General features: G+C 37.5%; 3 protein-coding genes across 4 annotated transcripts; 2 read left to right on the top strand and 1 right to left on the bottom strand.

Moving 5' to 3' along the window:
* Window positions 1-1,346: 1,346 nt before the first annotated feature.
* On the top strand, window positions 1,347-4,485 carry LOC137735330 (uncharacterized). The gene is made up of 4 exons (XM_068474749.2): window positions 1,347-1,800; window positions 2,380-2,654; window positions 3,958-4,085; window positions 4,278-4,485. The coding sequence occupies exons 1-3, from the start codon at window positions 1,524-1,526 to the stop codon at window positions 4,021-4,023; spliced, it is 618 nt and encodes a 205-aa protein (XP_068330850.2). The 5' UTR covers window positions 1,347-1,523; the 3' UTR covers window positions 4,024-4,085; window positions 4,278-4,485.
* Window positions 4,486-5,143: 658 nt separating this feature from the next.
* LOC137734461 (nuclear pore complex protein NUP88-like) lies at window positions 5,144-8,594 on the top strand. Its single transcript, XM_088696707.1, has 5 exons — window positions 5,144-5,416; window positions 6,320-6,471; window positions 7,148-7,568; window positions 7,722-7,901; window positions 8,123-8,594. The coding sequence occupies exons 2-4, from the start codon at window positions 6,422-6,424 to the stop codon at window positions 7,824-7,826; spliced, it is 576 nt and encodes a 191-aa protein (XP_088552833.1). The 5' UTR covers window positions 5,144-5,416; window positions 6,320-6,421; the 3' UTR covers window positions 7,827-7,901; window positions 8,123-8,594.
* A 275-nt stretch (window positions 8,595-8,869) lies between these two features.
* CPD (Cytochrome P450 superfamily protein) lies at window positions 8,870-14,321 on the bottom strand. Of its 2 annotated transcripts, XM_068472921.2 has the most exons (8): window positions 13,338-14,321; window positions 11,922-12,071; window positions 11,523-11,768; window positions 10,004-10,090; window positions 9,725-9,803; window positions 9,533-9,639; window positions 9,295-9,428; window positions 8,870-9,055 (listed from the first exon to the last, which is right to left on the bottom strand). In XM_068472921.2, the coding sequence occupies exons 1-8, from the start codon at window positions 13,854-13,856 to the stop codon at window positions 8,938-8,940; spliced, it is 1,440 nt and encodes a 479-aa protein (XP_068329022.2). In that variant the 5' UTR covers window positions 13,857-14,321; the 3' UTR covers window positions 8,870-8,937. The 2 variants fall into 2 exon arrangements, with proteins under 2 accessions (XP_068329022.2, XP_068329023.2); XM_068472922.2 differs by lacking the exon at window positions 9,295-9,428 and having other exon boundaries at window positions 13,338-14,222.
* Between the last annotated feature and the right edge of the window lie 5,383 nt (window positions 14,322-19,704).

The following is a 19,704-nucleotide window of genomic DNA, read 5'->3' as shown; positions in this document are numbered from 1 at the left end:
CCAATGCCAAAGTAACAATCCCATATTTTTTGGGTCATTAGAAAATTATTATACAATTGTAAAGTATTTAGTTTTCAGCTGCTTAATATTAAGGTCTAGTAGTATTTTTTTTTATTTGCATCTTAGGTTTAATTTTTACCGAAGATAAATTTAAACTACATTATTACTAGACCATTATAAAATTTAGCCAATTCCCACTTTTTAATGTAAATTATATTATTTATTAAAAATATATATTTAGCCCCAAATATACACAAACCAAAAAATTATTAAAAACCCTTGATTCGCAAAGGAAAATTGTTCCATGTGGTCACATGGTCTCGAATCGGTTGGTTCCACCATAACCGGTTCAATTGATTGTCAGTTCTTTAAATAGTGAAGTGAACAAATTTTTTGAAAAAAGAAAAAATAGAAAAACTTTCGGTTAGGCGGCTTTTCTCCATTTGATAAGATTTATCCACATTGTACAGCCTAAATCCTTTTAGACAATTGACCCACAAACGAGACACATGGCAAAACCCTATAGCTATAAACTTCAAAATCGTGAGTACAAAGTATGTTACAGCTAATCGTTCACGCGAGTATTATCGATTATTGATCTTTGATTTATGTAGAGCTTATAATGTAACAAGAATCATGCATGCATGTGAAACAGATTATGACAAGTTTATTAAATATGCATACACACAAATTCGAATGATTAAAGACTCACAATGCCTAAAGGATCAATACTCAATCACGAACGTAAACGAAAGTCCTTGATAAAGTTATTGCGTAGACACGCATTCAAACCCGTATAATTTTAAGACACATGATGCATCAACGGTTACGATTTGTTCACATACGTAGAAAATTGTTACAAAGTTATTCTATAAACACGCAACCAAGTCCATATTTAAAACCCACAATTCATCAACGACCAAATGTAGTTCGCACAAATAGAAAATAATCCTTGACAAAGTTATTGTGCACGTAAACTTGTAAATTTTGAGAGCTGCAATTATCAATGATCACAATTTATTCACGTGAGTAAGAGACCGTCAGTGATAAAATTATCGTGTAACGCACATACATCCATGTAACTTCAAGTAATTTAAAATTTTCGATGGATCAACAGTCAAAATTTGCTGACATGCGTAAAAAAAACTATCTGTGGCAAATTACATGCAGGCACACATGATGATTTCCCAATGGACCCATTTTCTTAATAAAAAAGAAAGGAAATATGTCATTGCTTGTCGTTTTTGGGGCATTTAGGTATTGCCGTTAACCTTGCGACGAGATAAATACCGAGAAAGAGAAGAGAGGACTCGTCCATTTAACCGGCTACGTCCCAACCAAGTCCCAATCCTTGTCATCAAGCAAGAAACGAGTCCGGTCAAAACATTACGCCCAACGCCTGCGCTGCGCACCTTCCCCTCCTTCCCACCCCTTTTTATTACCTTCTTTCTCCCTCTCTCGGTGTCGGTCGAAGAGCCTCCGATTATTCTTCCAACCCAGAACTCGAAGTCGAAAATTAAGACATGGGTTTTTTGAAGGAGGAGAAGTCGAAGAGGGTTCTGAGGGGGGTTAAGACTCTGTTTTTCTTGATTACTATGTTGATTTCTCTGCTGCTGTTTTCGGCTCCGATTCTGCTTGTGATTGCCGATACGCTTCTCCCCTCGGCCATACTTTCTGCCTCTTCGTCTTCTTCTTTGATTTCTCTTGAAGCGCTGTCGTCCCATTTCAATAACTACGATTTTCGATCCTCCCTCGTCGATATTCCGTTGATTTCTATCATCAGATCAGCTGTCATATTCTGTAAGTCTTAATCCTTACTCTTTTTGTTGCTTATTTTTTTTGGAACTACTTGTTTTTCTTTCAATTTCTAGCACAAAACTATGTCTTTGGACAACAGAAGTGAGTTAGGTAGCATGCTTTGAGACGTGAGTTAGGTCGGTTGGTCTGCCGTCCAACCGATCACGTTTGTATTGGGATTGCAGAAATGAGTTAGGATAGCTAGGTAGGACGGCCAGGACAGTCCTGTTGCTTTTCACCCGGGTTTGAATCTCAAAAAGCATATGCTTTGAGATTGCAGGCGTGAGTTAGGTAAATTAACCATAGCAGTTGATCCTGTTGCGTTACACCGGAGTTTAAATCCTAGTTCAAAAAGCGTATGCTTTTAGACATAAGGTAAGTTAGTTGGTAAGGTCAGTATGTCATGTCACCTGAGATATGTTTTAGGATGGTAAACATGAGTCAGGTCAACTGGGCAAGATAACGTGTTTTACCGCAGCCCGAGTTTGAATCACCTCCTCGTAGATTAGATTTCGCGACTAATCTGATTATGTTGAAATTAATTTGAATTGGTTTTTTTTTTTTTTTTTTTTTAATCTGCAGGCGTTTACAGCTTCTGTGATGGACCAAGGCTATCACACGGACCGTATTTGGGGATCACCACCATGTGTTCTGTGCTGTCCCTGGTGTTTGTTTCATTGAAGGCTTCGTATGTGTTTGGGGCTTCTGGTGTGGAGAGGGCGGAGTCTGTGAGAGCAACAGATATTGCTCTGTTCATCTGCTCTCTGGCTTTGGCTGTTGGGCATATTGTGGTGGCGTATAGAACAAGTTGCAGAGAAAGAAGGAAGCTTTGGGTGTACAAAATTGACATTGAAGCTGTAAGTCCTTGCTCTCTAATCTCCATTTTCTAGAATTTTAACGAAACACTTCCAGTACTATTCATTTTTAACGGAAAAATCATATTTTTACCTTTCCTTGATACTATTCACTACACATTTATTTGTTATTTTTTATGAAAATTAAAATTTTTTTGAATTTTTCGTTAGTTTTCTGTTTTCTCAAATGAAATCATATCAATTTTAGGGCTATAAGTTTGCACTTTAATTGGAAGATATGGAATGCTTAAATAAAAAAAGCAGACGAAAAGTTGGATGGGTTAGTTTTATTTCTCCGTGCCTTTCGCCTTGAGTTCAAATTCTCTCCGTCCCTTTCAAAGTTCACATTAAAAACCTTCACTCGTAGGGCAATAACAATCGATCTAGTGATGTTTTTTTTAATGTGTAAACAAAAGGTATTATGATCAAATTTCTAAAATGACGATTTTGCCATCATATTATTCGCCCACCCCTTTATGAAAATATTGTATTACAAAAACGAAGTTTTAAGTGTTTTTATTATAAAATAGCATTTTTAATTGAGTTATTTGGGCAAAAGCCTTTGAGTCAATTGGGATGTTTGTGGTTCAACCACTACCATAGAAATTCGCTTAAAAGTTTCAATTTGATTGTTTTGGCCAATAATTTAATTAATGATAATGAAAGGGTTGAATACTTTGAATTTTAAATTTCTAATCTTCTGGAAAGGTCAATATTCATGTTCTTTTTCCTCAAGGCAGCATTGAAAACGTGTAGGATGCTTCCCTGTTACCATATTAATACTAATCTTTGTCCATAATCCCTGCATTTTCCATTTTTTCTTTACTTTTTTTTCTTTTTTAATTTTACTATTCTTAAGGGCGAGACACGAGGTAAAGGAAATGTTGCTCATTTGTACCCAGAACGTTACAAATTCTAATCGTAAAAAGTCTTTTTGTAAAATGAAAATAAATCTGCTTACGATAAACATTCCTCAACCCTCGCAAAGCAGAAGTTTTTTTAAGTTTTCTTGGCGAATTGTTAAAATATATTAGTGAGTCCTGTATTCGAGGAAGAATCCGTGATGGGTGGCCGTTCACACAGATGGGCAGCTTTGCCTTTGTGTTTGAATTGTTGACCACATGCCATTTTCAGCAACTCTGCCAAATAGTTTGTCTCATCAGAATAAACTACTTTCGGCCATCAGAATCTTCCCTAATTCATGTGCTTTCTGCTAATCGCCAATTAATCCATAATTAAACATGATTAAGTATTGAACGTTCATGATTTATCACATGCTGATGTGAAAATTGCCATGTGTTTGCAGGTTTCAGCTTGCAAAAATGGGTTCCCAAGGTACCAGAAGCTTCTGAAAGAAGAAAGGGTGAAGTAAATTCACACGACATGTGAAGTTATTTTTAGCCAATCCCAATCTTACGGGTCATTCAGCTACAGGTAAATTTCACTTTGCAGCGGTTAATTTTCGGAAGTGTTTTATAACGGCTAAAAGAGTTTTGAACTTCTGAGATAACAAAAAACGCTTATAATAAAAACACGTGCGACCAGAGGTGTTTCTCGTGACGTTTTCCTTTCCGTTTCCCTGTGTTATGTTCTCTTCTCATCAATGTGGTTTTTGTTTTGGTGCAGATTTGTTAATTAAATAGGAGAAGGTATAGAAGCAGCCCCTTCAATCAACATCATGTTGGGCAAACGGAGGTTGTGCGTAGAGAGAGTATAGAGGTGGTTTCCACTGCAGCAAATACATCATTTTTTGTTGTTCTTTACATTCAACAATTGTACAGTTAAATTTGTATGTAAAAGGCATAATATTTATGAAACTAGCCAAAGTTTGTGATGTTTGTGCAAGTGCCTAACCGTAGCATACCCAAATCATGAATTGGTCTATGAATTTTCAGCATGGTTTTGAAAAATCGTCTCTAAAACATAAGTTATCAATACATATGTTTCTCTACAAACATGGGTTTTGAAGAAGCCCCAATCATTCATCGTTCTCAAAATCTACTATTGATATCAATTCTAAGAGAAATGTTAAGGAGACTATTTCAAAAGTAAAACTCTTTGTTACATTATGTTTTTAGTACTATGTTTTATAATGTTGATACGAGAATTGACGTTAAATTATAAAGTAGCAGAGAGTCTCTTGCATTTCTCCAATTCTAATATTTGACAATCTAAATTTTTTTTTATTAAAACTCGACTTAATGATATTTTTCTTCTCAACGTTGAGATAGATTTTAAATTCAAATTCCAAAATGTATAGTGTGTTTTTGTTTTTTTATTGGTGCCGCGCGCGGCTCGTGTGGCGGGTGGCGCGTTATAAATGAAGAGCGTGCTTCTATATTCCCCCACCCCTCCCCCCCGCGCGTGCAATGCAAAACAAACGACGTCGTTCTCTCTGTTTAACCCCGTGTCGTAGTTTTTTGAGGCAAAACCAGTGCGAAAAGAGCCTCCGCAACTCCAGAGCTCGAAAGAAAAGGACTGATGGAAAATGAGGTACAACTTCGACCTGCGGGCGACGGAACCGGAGCCGGGCCGGGCTCCGACGCCCCGAAGAGACGAAGTGGAGTGGGTCCCGCTGCAGAACCACCCGGTCTTCTCCTCCTCTCCGGTCCACGATTCGACCGCAGCTCGGGCGCCCAGAAATCTCTTGGCCTGGGACGGAGCGTCTCGGCTTTACTTCTGGGACACCGATAAGCTATGCCTTCATCGGATATCCATTCGGCGAACCAGACCCGACTTCCGTCAGTGCTGCTTCGCCTTCCAAGGTTTCCTCTATTTCCCTCATTTTTTTTTAACTTCAATTTATTATATTCTGTTTGGTTACTGAGAAAATTGAAGGATAAGAAAGCAATTGCATTTACTTTCCTTGCTTGGATTTGATGATAACAGAAAGTGATGATTTTGAACCTATATTTTGTATAAGAATTGAAAAATAGTTGAAAAGAGAATTCTTTTAGAGCACTTCCATCGGAGGCACATTAGGCCGGCACCCAGATAAAAAACCAGGCTGGGACACAGTCAATCCACTCCAGCCCACAAACTTACCTGGCACCCAGCCCAAACGGGTCTTCAGGCCAACCCAAACTTGACTGACCGAGGGACCGGTCCCTTTTTTGTTTTGCGCCTGGCGCGTGGCGTTCACGCGGCCGCGAGTACCTGACAGCCGTTCAGAGGCGGGGCTCGTGGCGGAGGCGCACTCACATCTCACCCCGGGTGGTGATGTGGCCCACTGTTTGCCGTTGGATTTCCAACGGTTAGTTTTTCTAGACCGTTGGATTTCCAACGGTAAAAAAATTGAATTTCAGTTTTGATCTGTACCATCCGATCATAGATTAACGGTCCACGTTTTTCCCCCAAATCTTATCGAAAATTAAAACTATTTTATTTATTTATTCTTTTATAAAAAAAATTTAAAATATTTTAAATGGGTTGGGTGCCAGCTCATTTTCTAGGTGTGAAGATTGTTTGTGCCAGCGCATTTTTTTAGGGGTGGATATGCTTTAGCCTATTATTGTTCATTGTAGTCTATTACTTGTTCACTGAGTGGATAAATGGACTGGGTGCTGACGTAAAATCTTTAGGAGGTGGAATTGCTCTTAAAGATGATTGCGAGATATGTTTCTTACTTATTTTTAAATGCATTGTTGATGATGCTCGTAATTTGATAGGTACTGCAACCGGATGTAAACCTCGACTTTGCGGTTCATAAAATATGGATCAATAGGGATGAATCAGCATTGCTCCTTTCTGGTTCGAGTGGTCTATCAGTTATGTACCCTTATGGGCGGACTTCCAACAAAGACAGTGCAACCATTTGCAGGTATTATCGGAAGATGGCAATACGTTATTATTTTTCATTTTCATCTTAAAACACGTTCTTTGGGTTGTCTTAGAAAGCAGCTTTAGCTAGGAATAAATTGTCATGGTGGTTTAGACTATACATTGACATGTTCAATCATGCTTAATTTATGTATTAACTTCTTTTGCAATACCTGCACTTAGAGAGTATGGAAAAGTTTAGAAAGAAAGAAAAAAAATATAGTAAGGCGCAAAATATGGGGAGTCCTCTTCTGATCTTTCTCTTGGAACACAATAATATTTATTTTGTTCCCATCTCCCCTTCCCTCGCTATCAAAGTTATCATCCTGATTTTTTATTTTAGATTTTGATGACAAGTTTGTGCCTTTTATCCGAGTACTTGCTCTGGAAATTCATGTGCTAGCCTGTGTTCCCTTCCCTCGATGTCAAAGTTATCTCCCCTTCCCTTGCTATCACCTGTGAACTTGATCAACTCTTGATAGTACTCTTTGGTTGGGGCTTCCTCCCCTTCTGTTGAGCTTGGCTACTGTGGATCTGGCTCTGCCTAGGAAAGCAAAGAGTGGTTCTCTTATTAGGATGTTTACTTATCCCCTGATGTTGGAAGGAATTAACACCCTTCATGATGGAGGGTTAGATTCAATAGTGTTGCATTATCTTACGTTTACAAGTCATATTAGTGGCAAGAACCAGACCACGAGAACTCCTTCAGTGCATCCTGTTCTAAGCACATGCCAGGGAGACGACCCCTCGCAATCTCCGCTATCAGGTTTTGTGTCATTATCAGATTCATTTGGCTGTTCATGGATTGTGGGACTCACTGTTTTGCAAGAATTTATAGTGCTGGAGGTGAAGGCTTGGAACCTATTGCTTCCTCTTCAAGTCGATATGGAGAACAAATTTCTTTGCCTTGAAGGACCAAACGAGAAAGATATGCCAAATCTTATAAGCAAAGAACTCCTAGTTGGACTTAAGGTGGTTCTTCTTCCTCAGAGCTCACCAAGGTTGCGTTCTTTTTCTGCTGATTCTATTGAAGGTCGACCAAAGCTTCATGAGTACTTCAGAAGCTTTCATGAATATTATGCAGAGTATGCATATAAGGTAAGAAGATGCCAAGCAACACACATACAAACCATGTTTAGTTGTGTCAAAACTACCTTCTTTCGGGAAATTGTTCCTTTTTTGTTGCTTTATGAACTTTTCCTCCAATTTTCATCTTGAAGAGGATCATTGATGACCAGCATGCTCGCCTAGGTGATGCACAACAGAGGCTTTCGCAAGTTTAGGAGAAACAATCAAAATTGGAGGACAGCATTGATAGTGCAATCCAGATGCACAATCTTCTGGAGGAGCACTTGAAACGTTTGAGGAACTTGCCTGGGCCTCATAAGAAACCACCATCGAGAGCTGAGCGGGAGTTCAAGTCGGAGCTTGGTAATGACCTGTTCTTCAACAATTACTGTACTGATATAGCTTTTTCCATGACAAATGCGCTTAGGAGTTATGCACTAGTTCGTAGTCAGTAATTTTCTGTTTTCCCATTTTACAGGTTCCCCAAATCGTCATGATTTACATTTTTGGTTCTGGTGGTTTCATATCTTGCATGGCCAGCACTACTTGTTCACTTTTAACATACGTTTTTTGTTGCTAAGCAGACCACTTCTCAGGAGTTGAATTGGATGAATTGCGTTCTTCCATCAACGCTGTAACTGCAAGGTTGAGAAGGCACACACAATCGCCGAAAAGCAATGCATCAAACCAACGTCGGCCGATAGCAAGGAGGAAAGATCCTGTGCAAGAATCTCAAGTCTCCCATCTGAAATCCTCACTTGAGAAACTTTCACTGCTCAATTGAGAATTCGAAAAGATGCTGAGACCTACTTTGTTTCTGAATCTGTGATTAAGTTATGGTAACCCGGATGTACGTTTTGAACCTATGGCGGTGCACGGTATGTCCTTTTATTAAAGACGGTGCCATTTTGAACGGTATTGCTCGGCACGCCAAGTGTAATAATTTTGAAGCTTGAAAAAATCTCTCGCTGGTGTGCCAGGCACAAGCAGAAGAAGGGATCGAAGAGGAAAGTTCGCGTGGATTTTACACTTATTCATGGATAGTTTTTGTGTCGATTATCTTTTTCCTTTTTAATAATTAAAGCGCGTTAAGATGGGCTAAAACCTAAAAGACCTGCAAATTCTCCGATCACCACCTACTAAACCTAAAGGTTATTACAAACTAATCCATAAATTAATTAATTAAATAAATTTTAAGAAAAACTAACGAATAGGACTTGAAAATTTTGAGTTTTAATGATAAAGACAAAATAAAGGTAAAATGAATAGTACCATGTTTGATTTTTTAGTGTAAAAATGTGATTTTTCGTTAAAGTAAACAATACCGTGAGTTTTTCGTTAAAACTCCCTAAATTTTATTGGGTTGGAGATCAAAGGTTATTACAGCTCTACTACTACTTTACTCTTTACATTGCCCATATGACACATTGTTCCTCCGCTGCACATTGATCGGGTACCTCTTCTGCGTCCTCGTCGTCGGAAAAAACACCAGCTTATCTTCCTCGGCAGGAACCCAACTGCCAAAATTAACATGAACAATTAGCATAGTTAGTTTGACGGGAAATATGCGCAAATACAACTAGTTGCAAATGTTCACTCAAAACTAGAACCGGGAAAACTAAACAGACAATAACCCGTATACAAAAAACACTGTTTCATGCCGCTTTATTACCATTTTAGTGTCCCTGAAGTTTTACTTCTGAGTAAAAATTTGTTACTGATTCTATTTATGTGGTTTACGTTGTATTTTGCATACCTAAAACGAGTGACTAAGTGATGAAGGAAGACGGAGATTTCTACTCTAGCAAGCTCATAGCCGGGGCACAGCCTTGGCCCTCCTCCAAATGGTGTGAACACATTTGGTGGGCTTGTGGTCGGACCAGATTTGTTCTACAAAATCATGTTTATAATAATTAATTAGAAATTGAAAAAAGTAAATAAATAAAAGCATGAGTAAACATAATTATTAGAGGCAGAGATGTATAATTAAGTACCTGCCACCTCCATGGATTAAAAGTTCGAGCGTCCTTGAAATGATCTTGGTCTAGATGTACAGCACGAAATGATGCAAATACCTTCCATCCCTTAGGGATTGTGTATCCTGTTTTTAGTATTTTCACCCATCAAGAACATGTCAAATATTTAGTTTCGAATGCATGCTATTTACGTGGTACGAAGGTTGTTACCTTTAATGTGAACATCCGTCATTGCCCGCCTAAATATCCCGCTAATTATGTTTGCAACTCGCAATGTCTCGTTGACAACCTAAACATAGACAAAAAAGTCGATCAACTTTGAAGAATTAGAGTCCCGCAAGTCATAAATACGTTTGGCACATTGTATGGATCTAAACAACCACCTCATGCGATTTAATAGTTCGTTATTAAAATCCGACGTTGTACCTCAACTTACTGAAGAGTTTAAACGAAGTGTAATTTCTAGATATTAGAATTAACAGTACTTACACATTGAGTGAATGGCATTGCCTTATAATCACTCCATTCCAGAGGCTTTGACGACTTCTTTTTCGCCCTAATTTGCTCATGTTCTTCCTGCAACGTGGATTCAAAACTTCATTAGCAATTTAACATACTTTTCACCCAAAATATATAATGAAATAAAAATACTCCGTCTATTCAAGAAAGATAATGACCAGTTTATCTAGTATGGACCGGCGCATAGCACGAATTGAGATACTTCAACGTTAAATTTTTTGTCACTGTTCTAGATCTTAGTCCAGACTATGAGCCGGTCCTAGAACTTTCGGGTAAGGACACAATCCGACGGTGGAGTTTGGAACATCACACGAGTGCAGAGACACCAAAACAATTCTAGGAATCGAAAAATGGTAACAAAGCTAGTGTGCTGACTCCATTACTACCAACCCCCTACCACTCTTTACACCGTTGGATTTTTGAGGTCCTAGAAATCAGAACCACCCGATTCCCAATGGCCCAGCTTTGGGACCCTAGGGTCCAAAAGCCATAAGGTAGGAGCAAGTAAAATGACGAAACACCCTCCCAAACCTGGTGCACCTGAAGCAAAGAGGCGATGTGGTCAAAAGACCGAATCTGACGAGAATCCGACAATATTTACAGCACAGTGAAGTGTGCAGTTTGTAAGGGAGGGAAGGGAAAGGACATGCCATCATTTTGTCCGTTGGTTTTATCAGAATGTTGTCTGACTTTTACATTCTCTACTTTTACTTTATTTTTTGACAACCTACCAACACTTTACGCTACATTTTCCTTCATTTCGCTAGGGCAATCTCGTCATTATAGGATTAAAATTAGGAAAGTAATTTTTGAACTTCTCCTTACGGTCGGACACTTCTTTTTTGATTCGTTATCCTGAGATTGAATAAATTGAATAGATACCAACATGAGGAAGAATGCTGAAGTAGAAAACGAGAGTACATATTTCACCATCCTGAATTTATGGTACATTATGTAAGAAATGAGTAATACATGCTTTGGTAGTAGAGCGACTGACTAAGGTTTATCTGTTAATTTTGTGCACACACATCACATGCGACAATCTTTTTAGTTTACATATTTACGAGGATATGTTTTATTTTTTTAAAAAATAATATTATTTACACTAAAGGGAAGGGGGTGGATTTAGTCTCACAATAGGTTAGCAATGATATGGTTTAAACTAGCATTTGGCGAGATTCGAACATAAGACCTCTCACTTACAAGTGAAGAATAATACCACTAGACTGTAGTACTAAATGACTACAAGGATACGTTATTAAGTTAAATAATTTTAAGTACGTAAATACGGATCTAATCAATTACACATCCATAGTTATCTAAAATAACTAATCCAAACAATGTGAATGGTTGAGGATTTAGATAAGAAAAATGTGGATGTTGAAATGCCTAACATAGTAACACGAACATATGATAGGAGTTGCAAGACTGGCAGTCCCCACTAGGCAAATAAAGAGAAGAAAGAAAAAGGATGTGGGTAGAATGGCACCTTGAGTTGAGCATGGGCCAGAGGTGTCTCCGTTAAGAACTTGACGGCAAGTGTCATGATTGTTGAAGTGGTTTCGTAGCCGGCCACCAGCAAAGCAAGCAAGAAATCCACAATCTCCTCGTCGGAGAATGCGGTGTCTCCGCCCAAAAGTGCGCCTAACATGTCCTCTTTTCTCTTCCCGGCTTCGCTCTCCTCCCTCCTCTGCCTCACTATCAAGCTCAACGCTTCCGCCACCTTTGTCCTAGCCTTCAAGTTCAAATTCCCATTTGATTAACTAATTAGTATTAATTACAATAATATTAATTTGATGCACTTGCTAACATACTCTAAATGTGTTTTCAAATAGCATTACTCTATTTACGCAATAAATCAACGCGCAAGAAAAAGAGAGGAAATTACAGTAATGGCCCGGCGGTAGGTGGTGGAAACTAGAGGCAAAGGAACGGAGAAGAAGCCTTCGATTAGTAGGACGTACTCCTTTCTTAGACTCTCGGTCCATTCATTTGGATCAAAGCTCATGAGTTGCTTCACTGCTAGTTCAAAAGTTATCTGCACGTAATTTAATTAAATAATTAATTAACTAACGTAAACTATAATTAATAAAGGATATAAAAAATATAAATCAAGAAGTATATGAGCTAGCATGAAAATGATGGCTCAAGGGAACGGTTTTATTTTTCTTCGCAGCCGTTTACTTAATTTCACTTACATGTATCTAACCCAATCTAAGGGATCGAGAAATTTTTTAGTGTGTTCGGAACACGAACGGTATACTAAATGTCATCATCCGATTCAATTTTTTTTTTTCAAGTGTTTCTCTAATTATATAATAACATATGATGTAGCGCTTTGTGTTCTGAGCATAATGAAAAATCTCTTCATTGGATCTAGTTACCTCCATTTCTCTTTGACATGAACGGTGAACCCAAGCATAACCATTATAAATTAATTAATCAAATTAAACCAACCAATGTGATACAATTAATTCTGAAAATCACTTTTTATTAAAACATTCTAGACAAACTTTACCTTTGTCCTTTACTTTTTGAGGAATAAGAAAAAAACAAGTTCGTCAAATATCACTTTTGCATTTATAATAAAACTAGTCGGATGCACGAAATTGACAAATTCTCAAACAAATTATCTGCAAGTATCCTTCTATTATAGTGGTAAAGAAAAATGTTGCTCTTGCATTACGACGTAAATTCGAACACTGTCGCTTCTCTAATCTAAAAAATTCTCTAGTATGAATCACTCATATCATATAATGAAAATGGATTCTCACCGGATCCTTTTACTACGGATCCTAGGAATTAACTGCACGATGTACGATAGTTAACTGCACGATAGTTAAATATAAATAGTATCTAACGAAAATTAACTGCACGATGTACGATAAACGGTCAGATTACGAAATTCCTAGAAAAAGGATTTTCCTCATATAATTATACGTGATCTCCACCTATACTAATTAATTAATAAGTGTATCGATTTTAAGTGTCCAAATATCATCTTTGTATTTAACTCAATAAACGACAACAAGAAGAAAAGCAAGAAAAGTTCACCAACTCCGCTATTTAACGGGAGATTTTTTTAATCGTCCAGAATACTAAGCTGTACGCTATTCGTTTAGACCATGAACATATGTGTCTCTGTTCTGAACTGAAATACCTCCCATATTTAACATGTAAGAAGAAAACACCATTTTCTATTTCTAACTTGGTGAAGAAAATTAATACTTTATCTTTTAAGGTCTTAATTTCGAATTCCGAACATGCCCTAATCCTATCTTAAAAAGAAAAGTTTGTACCCTACCTTTTTGGCCTCCTCCATGAGAAAGATCCGGTCGGCCCAGGAATCCATGTTGAGCCGGATCAACCGGTCTATGTCGTCCAAAAGGTGGTCCCTAATGATCGAAGAGTTTGCAAAGCTCATGGTCAGAGAATGCATCCGTTTATGGAGGCTGCCCTTCATCAGCAGCAAAGAGTGCTTCCCCATAAGGTTGGTTATGGAGCCCGGGTAGCTGCACTCGAACAGCTTCCCTTCGTTCTGCAAGATGAACCGATTGGTCTCCGGGTCGGTGGAGAACACGGTCGGCTCTCCGAACACGTGAGTTGTGAATAAGGGTCCGAACCGGTTCACGCGCTCGTCGATGAACGGTTCGGGGTTCTCAGTCTTGTAGGCTGAGATGAGCTGCAGAGTCTCCCCTATAAATGGTAACCCTAGATTCCCCGGAGGCAGCCTCAGCCTCCGGCACCTAGACTTTCTGAGAAAAATAAAAACTAGGGTTGAAAGGAGAGAGAAAACCAAGAAAAATGAGAAGAGGAAATCCATGGAGTTTTTAATACTTGGGTAGACACACACAGTCGCTCTCTATCTCTCTCTACAAGCTCAAAGTGTGTGTATATATATTTGTATGTATATATTTGGGTATGGGAGGTGGGCATATATAGAAAAAGGAAAGAGTGGGGGGTATGGAAAGAGATGGAGGGTGGTGGCGGAAGCACACGGATGGTTTCGAGAATCGACAAATGGATCGATGGATCTGATTTCTAAATAAGAATCTAAAGGAGGGGAAGAGAGGATAGAAAGAAATTAATGTAGGATATTTTAGCATCTGACAGCTTTTTATAGTTTATTTCCTTTTTTTCTTCATAAAACGATATCGTTCCCCTTCTGCGTCTCTGTGGGATAAGAGTCGCGAGACTTTGTTGGGGAGAGTATGGAGTGGGAAAAGGAGAGGGTTGTTAGTTGCAGCGTGCTTCATGTGGTGATTGGTATGGTGTGAACGTGTTGCAGTGTCCATGTCTTGTCTTGGCCGTTTGATTGGGATAATGGATTAGCGACAAAAGATGGTGATCTAAGGATTAAGTATGGATAAGGATTGTCTGCCCTTCATTTTCCGTGCCCTTCTTTGTGTGGTCATGATTAAGTTATATCAATATTTTATATTGTTTTTCTTATAAATATAATAAGACAAAAATAAATAGTAATATAAAATGTTAACGTAGTTTAACCGTGACCATACAAACAAGAGAGAACGGATGCACAGGAAGTGGAGGGCAGACAATCCTTGTCTATTAAGTATTAGGAGAAAAATTAAAAGGATAGTTCTATTCATCTATTTTTACCTTCTACATATTTTTGTTAAAATTTTTTTCATTATTCTCTTTCAGTTCATTTGATTCGAATGCCGAAATTTGAAAGGATTGTGTGAGAAATAAAAATAAGTGTTTTGATATAGCTACCCAATTAAAATTGTAGACTTATAAGTTTTTAGGATCACCCAAACGTAAATTTAAATACACTTTATTGTTGAGAAATAATAAAAAATCCATAAAAATGAAGCTAGTCGTAACTAATATCAATCTCATCACAAAAATACATTATTTGTTCTACTATAAAGTATATTGGTTTCAATTTACACAGCGTACTGCTTGGAATTATTAAGCGCAAAACCTTCCTCATCATAGTATATACTCGCAAACAATAATAAATTAATGGTTTTCATTAAGCTTGTTAAAGAAACCCTCCTAACCATGTGGAAGGCTAGCTAATAATAATAAACCAACGCACATAAAACATAAGAAAACATTTCTTTAACATCAGTATGATTCCTAAACCAAATTCAATTTGTTTAATTTAGCCATTAATCATTTTTCATGTGGTGCAAATTTTTTTTAATATTTCTAAAGGTAATGCTGAGAAAATTAAATTTGTAGATCAAATTTTATAAACAAAATGACATGAAAGTTAATGATTGAATTATTACTTAAGTGTTGCTTAACCTGCTTAGTTTTTATTTGTGATTGATCATTTGATTTGCAAATTTTATCTACCTAGCATTACTCTATTTCTAATTATGAGTTGGGAAGATAAGCAAGTTACGAGTATACCAACTCCATCCGAAGTTTGTACCAATTTTTTTTTTTTTCGTTAAACGATAGATTTGTTAGATTAGATGTTAGATTAAGGAATCAACGAGGTTTAAACATATGCCGTGGTGTAAGAACAACACTCATCTCTACCCAAAAATAAGTTTGTACCATTTTCTGATTCATATCTTACTACACAACCCATATATATATATATATATATATATAGACACACACACACACACACACACACACACTACATCAAGTAAGGAAGGATATTAAAGTACATATATATATAGCACTTAATAAATTGAATTATATTCTCATTAAATTTTATTTAATTTAGGTTTTGCCACTAATTTTTGTAGGAAAAAAAAAAGGGATTGAGGGATAGTAAGATTCAAGGGGTTGATGGACTGGACGACGTTGAAACCAAATTAATCAAGCTTGATTCTTATCATAAATGTTTGATAAATTCCTTTACTTATATAGCAATTATAATTAATTTACAAGAAAAAAGATTCCAACTTATCTGCTAAAGTTAGTCATCTTTAAAGTAATATACTAACATGAGTTTCTGAGAAGATAGAATGCGGCAATAAATAATCAGTTAATAATTTGCTTAAGTTGAGGTTTAATGTTGTCAAATTGGATGTCATAATACTTACTAAACGCTAATTGTCCCACCCCTTCCAAATGTTTGACACATACTAAACCTCTACTAAGTTGATCTGAACTCTCCTCCCGGCAGACTGCAGCCACGGTGGGTGTGAACCCCACAATGAAGCTTCTAAAAAGATAAAGCGGACACGTGCATACAAATAATGATCAGTATGATGCAATTATAGGGTTTGGACTTTAATAAAAATGAGGTGATGATAACACATCACTCAATCCACATGGTCCCCATAAGGAACATTTGGCTCGATCGATCTTTACCCAGTGGACAAGTCACAGACTCATGAGATAATGATCCCTATGAAGCACTCACAAAACCACAGATTTTATATATTGGTATATGTCAAGCTTTTCATGACAGAATCCCATTATGCATGTGTTTGTGTTGTGCCAGCTTCCCTACTCTTTTTGGTGATCACTTCAACTGTACGAACCCATACAACACACACATTCTTCAATCCCCATTAATTCATTGGTTTGATCGATGTCAAAGCAAGCTCTCTCACTTTTAAATATATCTTAAATATTTGTAGTTAGATCCATGGCAGTTCTTTCTTTTCCAGAGATCATCTGTCATTCCTTATGAACTATATATCCTCATCATTGTTGTTTTAGAATATTTGTATGGATCACAATTATTAACTAGATGGAATCACATTGGATGAGTACTGCTATTTAAAAAATAGGCATATTTGTTGATAGGTCATACAAAGTTACTTATATAGTTATATTAGAGGGTGCATCAACATGTTAATTTTGATTAACGTCTTAACTATTATTATTACATTTGAATTATATGATTGTGGTTTTGTAATTAATTCATAACAAACAAATGGTATCAAGGGATAACCTTATAATGGATATAATGGATAACAGAACTGGTTTCCACTAAAAAAATACGAGAAGACCTCAAAGTTTATTGGAATGGATCCCATCCGGATCCAAATTGTGGGGATCCTAGGAATCCTCACATCTTAGTCATTCATCGTGTATTGTGTGGTAAAAAATTATTTGACCTTTTTTATTTAAAATTAAACACAAATAGTACCTGACGAAAACTGATTGCACGATATACGATGAACGACTAGAATATGGGGATCCCTAGGATCCCCACAAGATGGATCTGGAGAGGATCCTATTCCAGGTTTATTGATTGAATAATATGAAAAATAACTAAACATAGCACTCTAAAGTATGCTTATATGATGTCTCTTATCTCTTGTCTTTTTAGGAGTTCACATAAAGAAAAATAAAATACCAAAATTATTCTTAAAACATAAAATGATGATAAAACTTAGGAAACCACATAATCTGGTATAAAAGCCCAATATTTCACCGCAAAGCAATGAATTGTACTTGTGTCGCAGTTTTCTTTGAAATGGTGGGTGATGGTCTAAATTGGACGGCAGAGCACAAATATGCAAAACGTGGATTTTGTTGTTGAATTTGTGTGCTTCAATAATAAAATTCGATCCACCTTCCCCATGTTCTCATCAAAATCATCTGCATAGATAGCTTGATTAGTGTGTATATATCTGTTGACTTTAAAAATTACAAAATATATGTGGCGCGCATGCCGAGTAACTAATAAGCTAATTACGTCATTTGGTTGAATGCAGGGCGTGCCAACTCGTCGGTCGAGCTCGGCCGAGGAGTAAAATTTGTTGATGTTGCGTTGAGCGCGTTGCTGACTTCTTTATCTTGCGACTACGGCCGAGGAAGGAACAAAGCTTGGCCTTTGGATTCTCAAGCCTGAAGCCAAGGCTGCTAGTTCTACAAAGTTCAATATCAAATTCGGCTCTTAGGGTGCCGAATGTAGTAACCTGGTAACACCTCACTTCGCCGAGAAGGCTAATGAGATGACCTCTGCCATTAAGGATTCGAAAATCCTTCTCGACCGAGACTTGGATAGATAACCAGTCAGCCTCGATGCAGTGCTGTTTATCCAAACTGAAGGTGCTTCGCAGTAGGTTGATTCTACGGCAACAGTGTTGTTTATCCAAACTGAAGATGTTCGCTGGTTGCCTTCACAGTGCTGTTTACCCAAACTGAAGCTGTGTTGGCGGAAAAAGAAAATAAAAAAAATCTCAAGTTGTTTGAGAGGTTTGCGCAGGGCAATTGTGTGTTGAATTGGAGATCCCTCGAATGTCCTCTGCCACTTTGTATTTATAGGGACGTGCCTTGATGAACACGCTGTGAATTTGTTGCCGTGACTTAGGAGTATCCAATCAGAATAAATAATATTCCTATGAATATTATTCCAAAGGAGCAACACACTTTGATAACTGTCGTCCACCTATGATAACCATGCAATCAGATCAATTTACAAGCACATGGAACTCTTCCATAGCATTTTAAATAACCGTGCAATGTTTAGACCCATATTCACGTCCAAGTGCATGCATTTGGAATTACCATTCCAGATAATCTTCATTAAACTTCCACGTGGAGACCGTAAAAAGCTCATTTTTTCATGCCGTCTCATCCATGCAAACCATTTGCAAATCAAATGTCACGATGTGATCCTGATCACCATCATCCACCTACTGCATCATTTCACCTTTATCCAATGCAAGCATTGATTTTAAATGAAATTAATTCATTCGTAATTTGTATTGTCACATGAGTCGTACAAACATCCCAAACCCGTTTGAACTGTACCTCCAAGTTGGAAATATGATTTGCCTCATCACTTATCTTTAAACAACCAGCTAGATATAGCTAATATTAGGCTTAGGTAATCTAATATATATTAAGAGATAATATTATGATTAAAACCACAATATTATCCCTAAATAATAATTGAAAATCATCTCAACCACTTTATCATCCAACAGTCTAAAACTCTACTCATCCAATGACCACAATTGCTCAGGCCGATGATGTAAAATCGGATCCAAACATTGCCCCCCAGTTTCCTTGACCTTCGGCTTGTTAGCCGAATGTTCAAGGAAATTAATTTCTCCAACTGATCACGAGCATAGCAGCATCGAAAAATATATTGAATTCAAATGACTACCGAAGCCTCCTCACTGAAGACACCTAGGCAAGTCTTGCTTAAGTTTTCACCTGGGCCGAAGATTTCCAAATTATTAGGACGGCCTACTTTTTCAAGTTTATCGGTCGAGAAATACATGGCTGAGAAATCTATCATCGACCTCGACATACAACCTTCGGTCATTGAACTGATGTCGAACTCACAACTTTTCTTTCGGTCGAAGTAGAATTTCCTTGGACTTGAGAACTGGCCCAGAGCAAAACTATATGTGGTTGCCCATAATGCATGCCCCCTCTATGATTGACTTTTAGTTCTAACTCCAAGCATGAATGCACTTATAGTAGAGCGAATTTTCCTTGGTAGCTCAACAACACGAGGAACTTTGAATGGGGCTAATACATATAAGCTTTCGACTAACATCACCGTCGGCTATATGGCTGACATCACTGTCGGCTCTATAGCTGACTTAGAACACCATTAGCGCAATAACCATGGCGAAGAAGTACCTTCAGACGCCCTTAGGCTTTCTTACCATCCTTCGGGTACCATCATTTCTATACCAGGCTCGGCAAACACTTCACCTAAAGGCTTTGTAATAACTCCAACCGTCGAATCCATCTTGTTGAAACAT

This window comes from Pyrus communis, chromosome 7 (genome assembly GCF_041283825.1).
Source record: "Pyrus communis isolate YQ-2024b chromosome 7, ASM4128382v1, whole genome shotgun sequence".
NCBI classification, from domain to species: domain Eukaryota; kingdom Viridiplantae; phylum Streptophyta; class Magnoliopsida; order Rosales; family Rosaceae; genus Pyrus; species Pyrus communis.
This window is presented reverse-complemented; position numbering and strand designations above follow the sequence as displayed.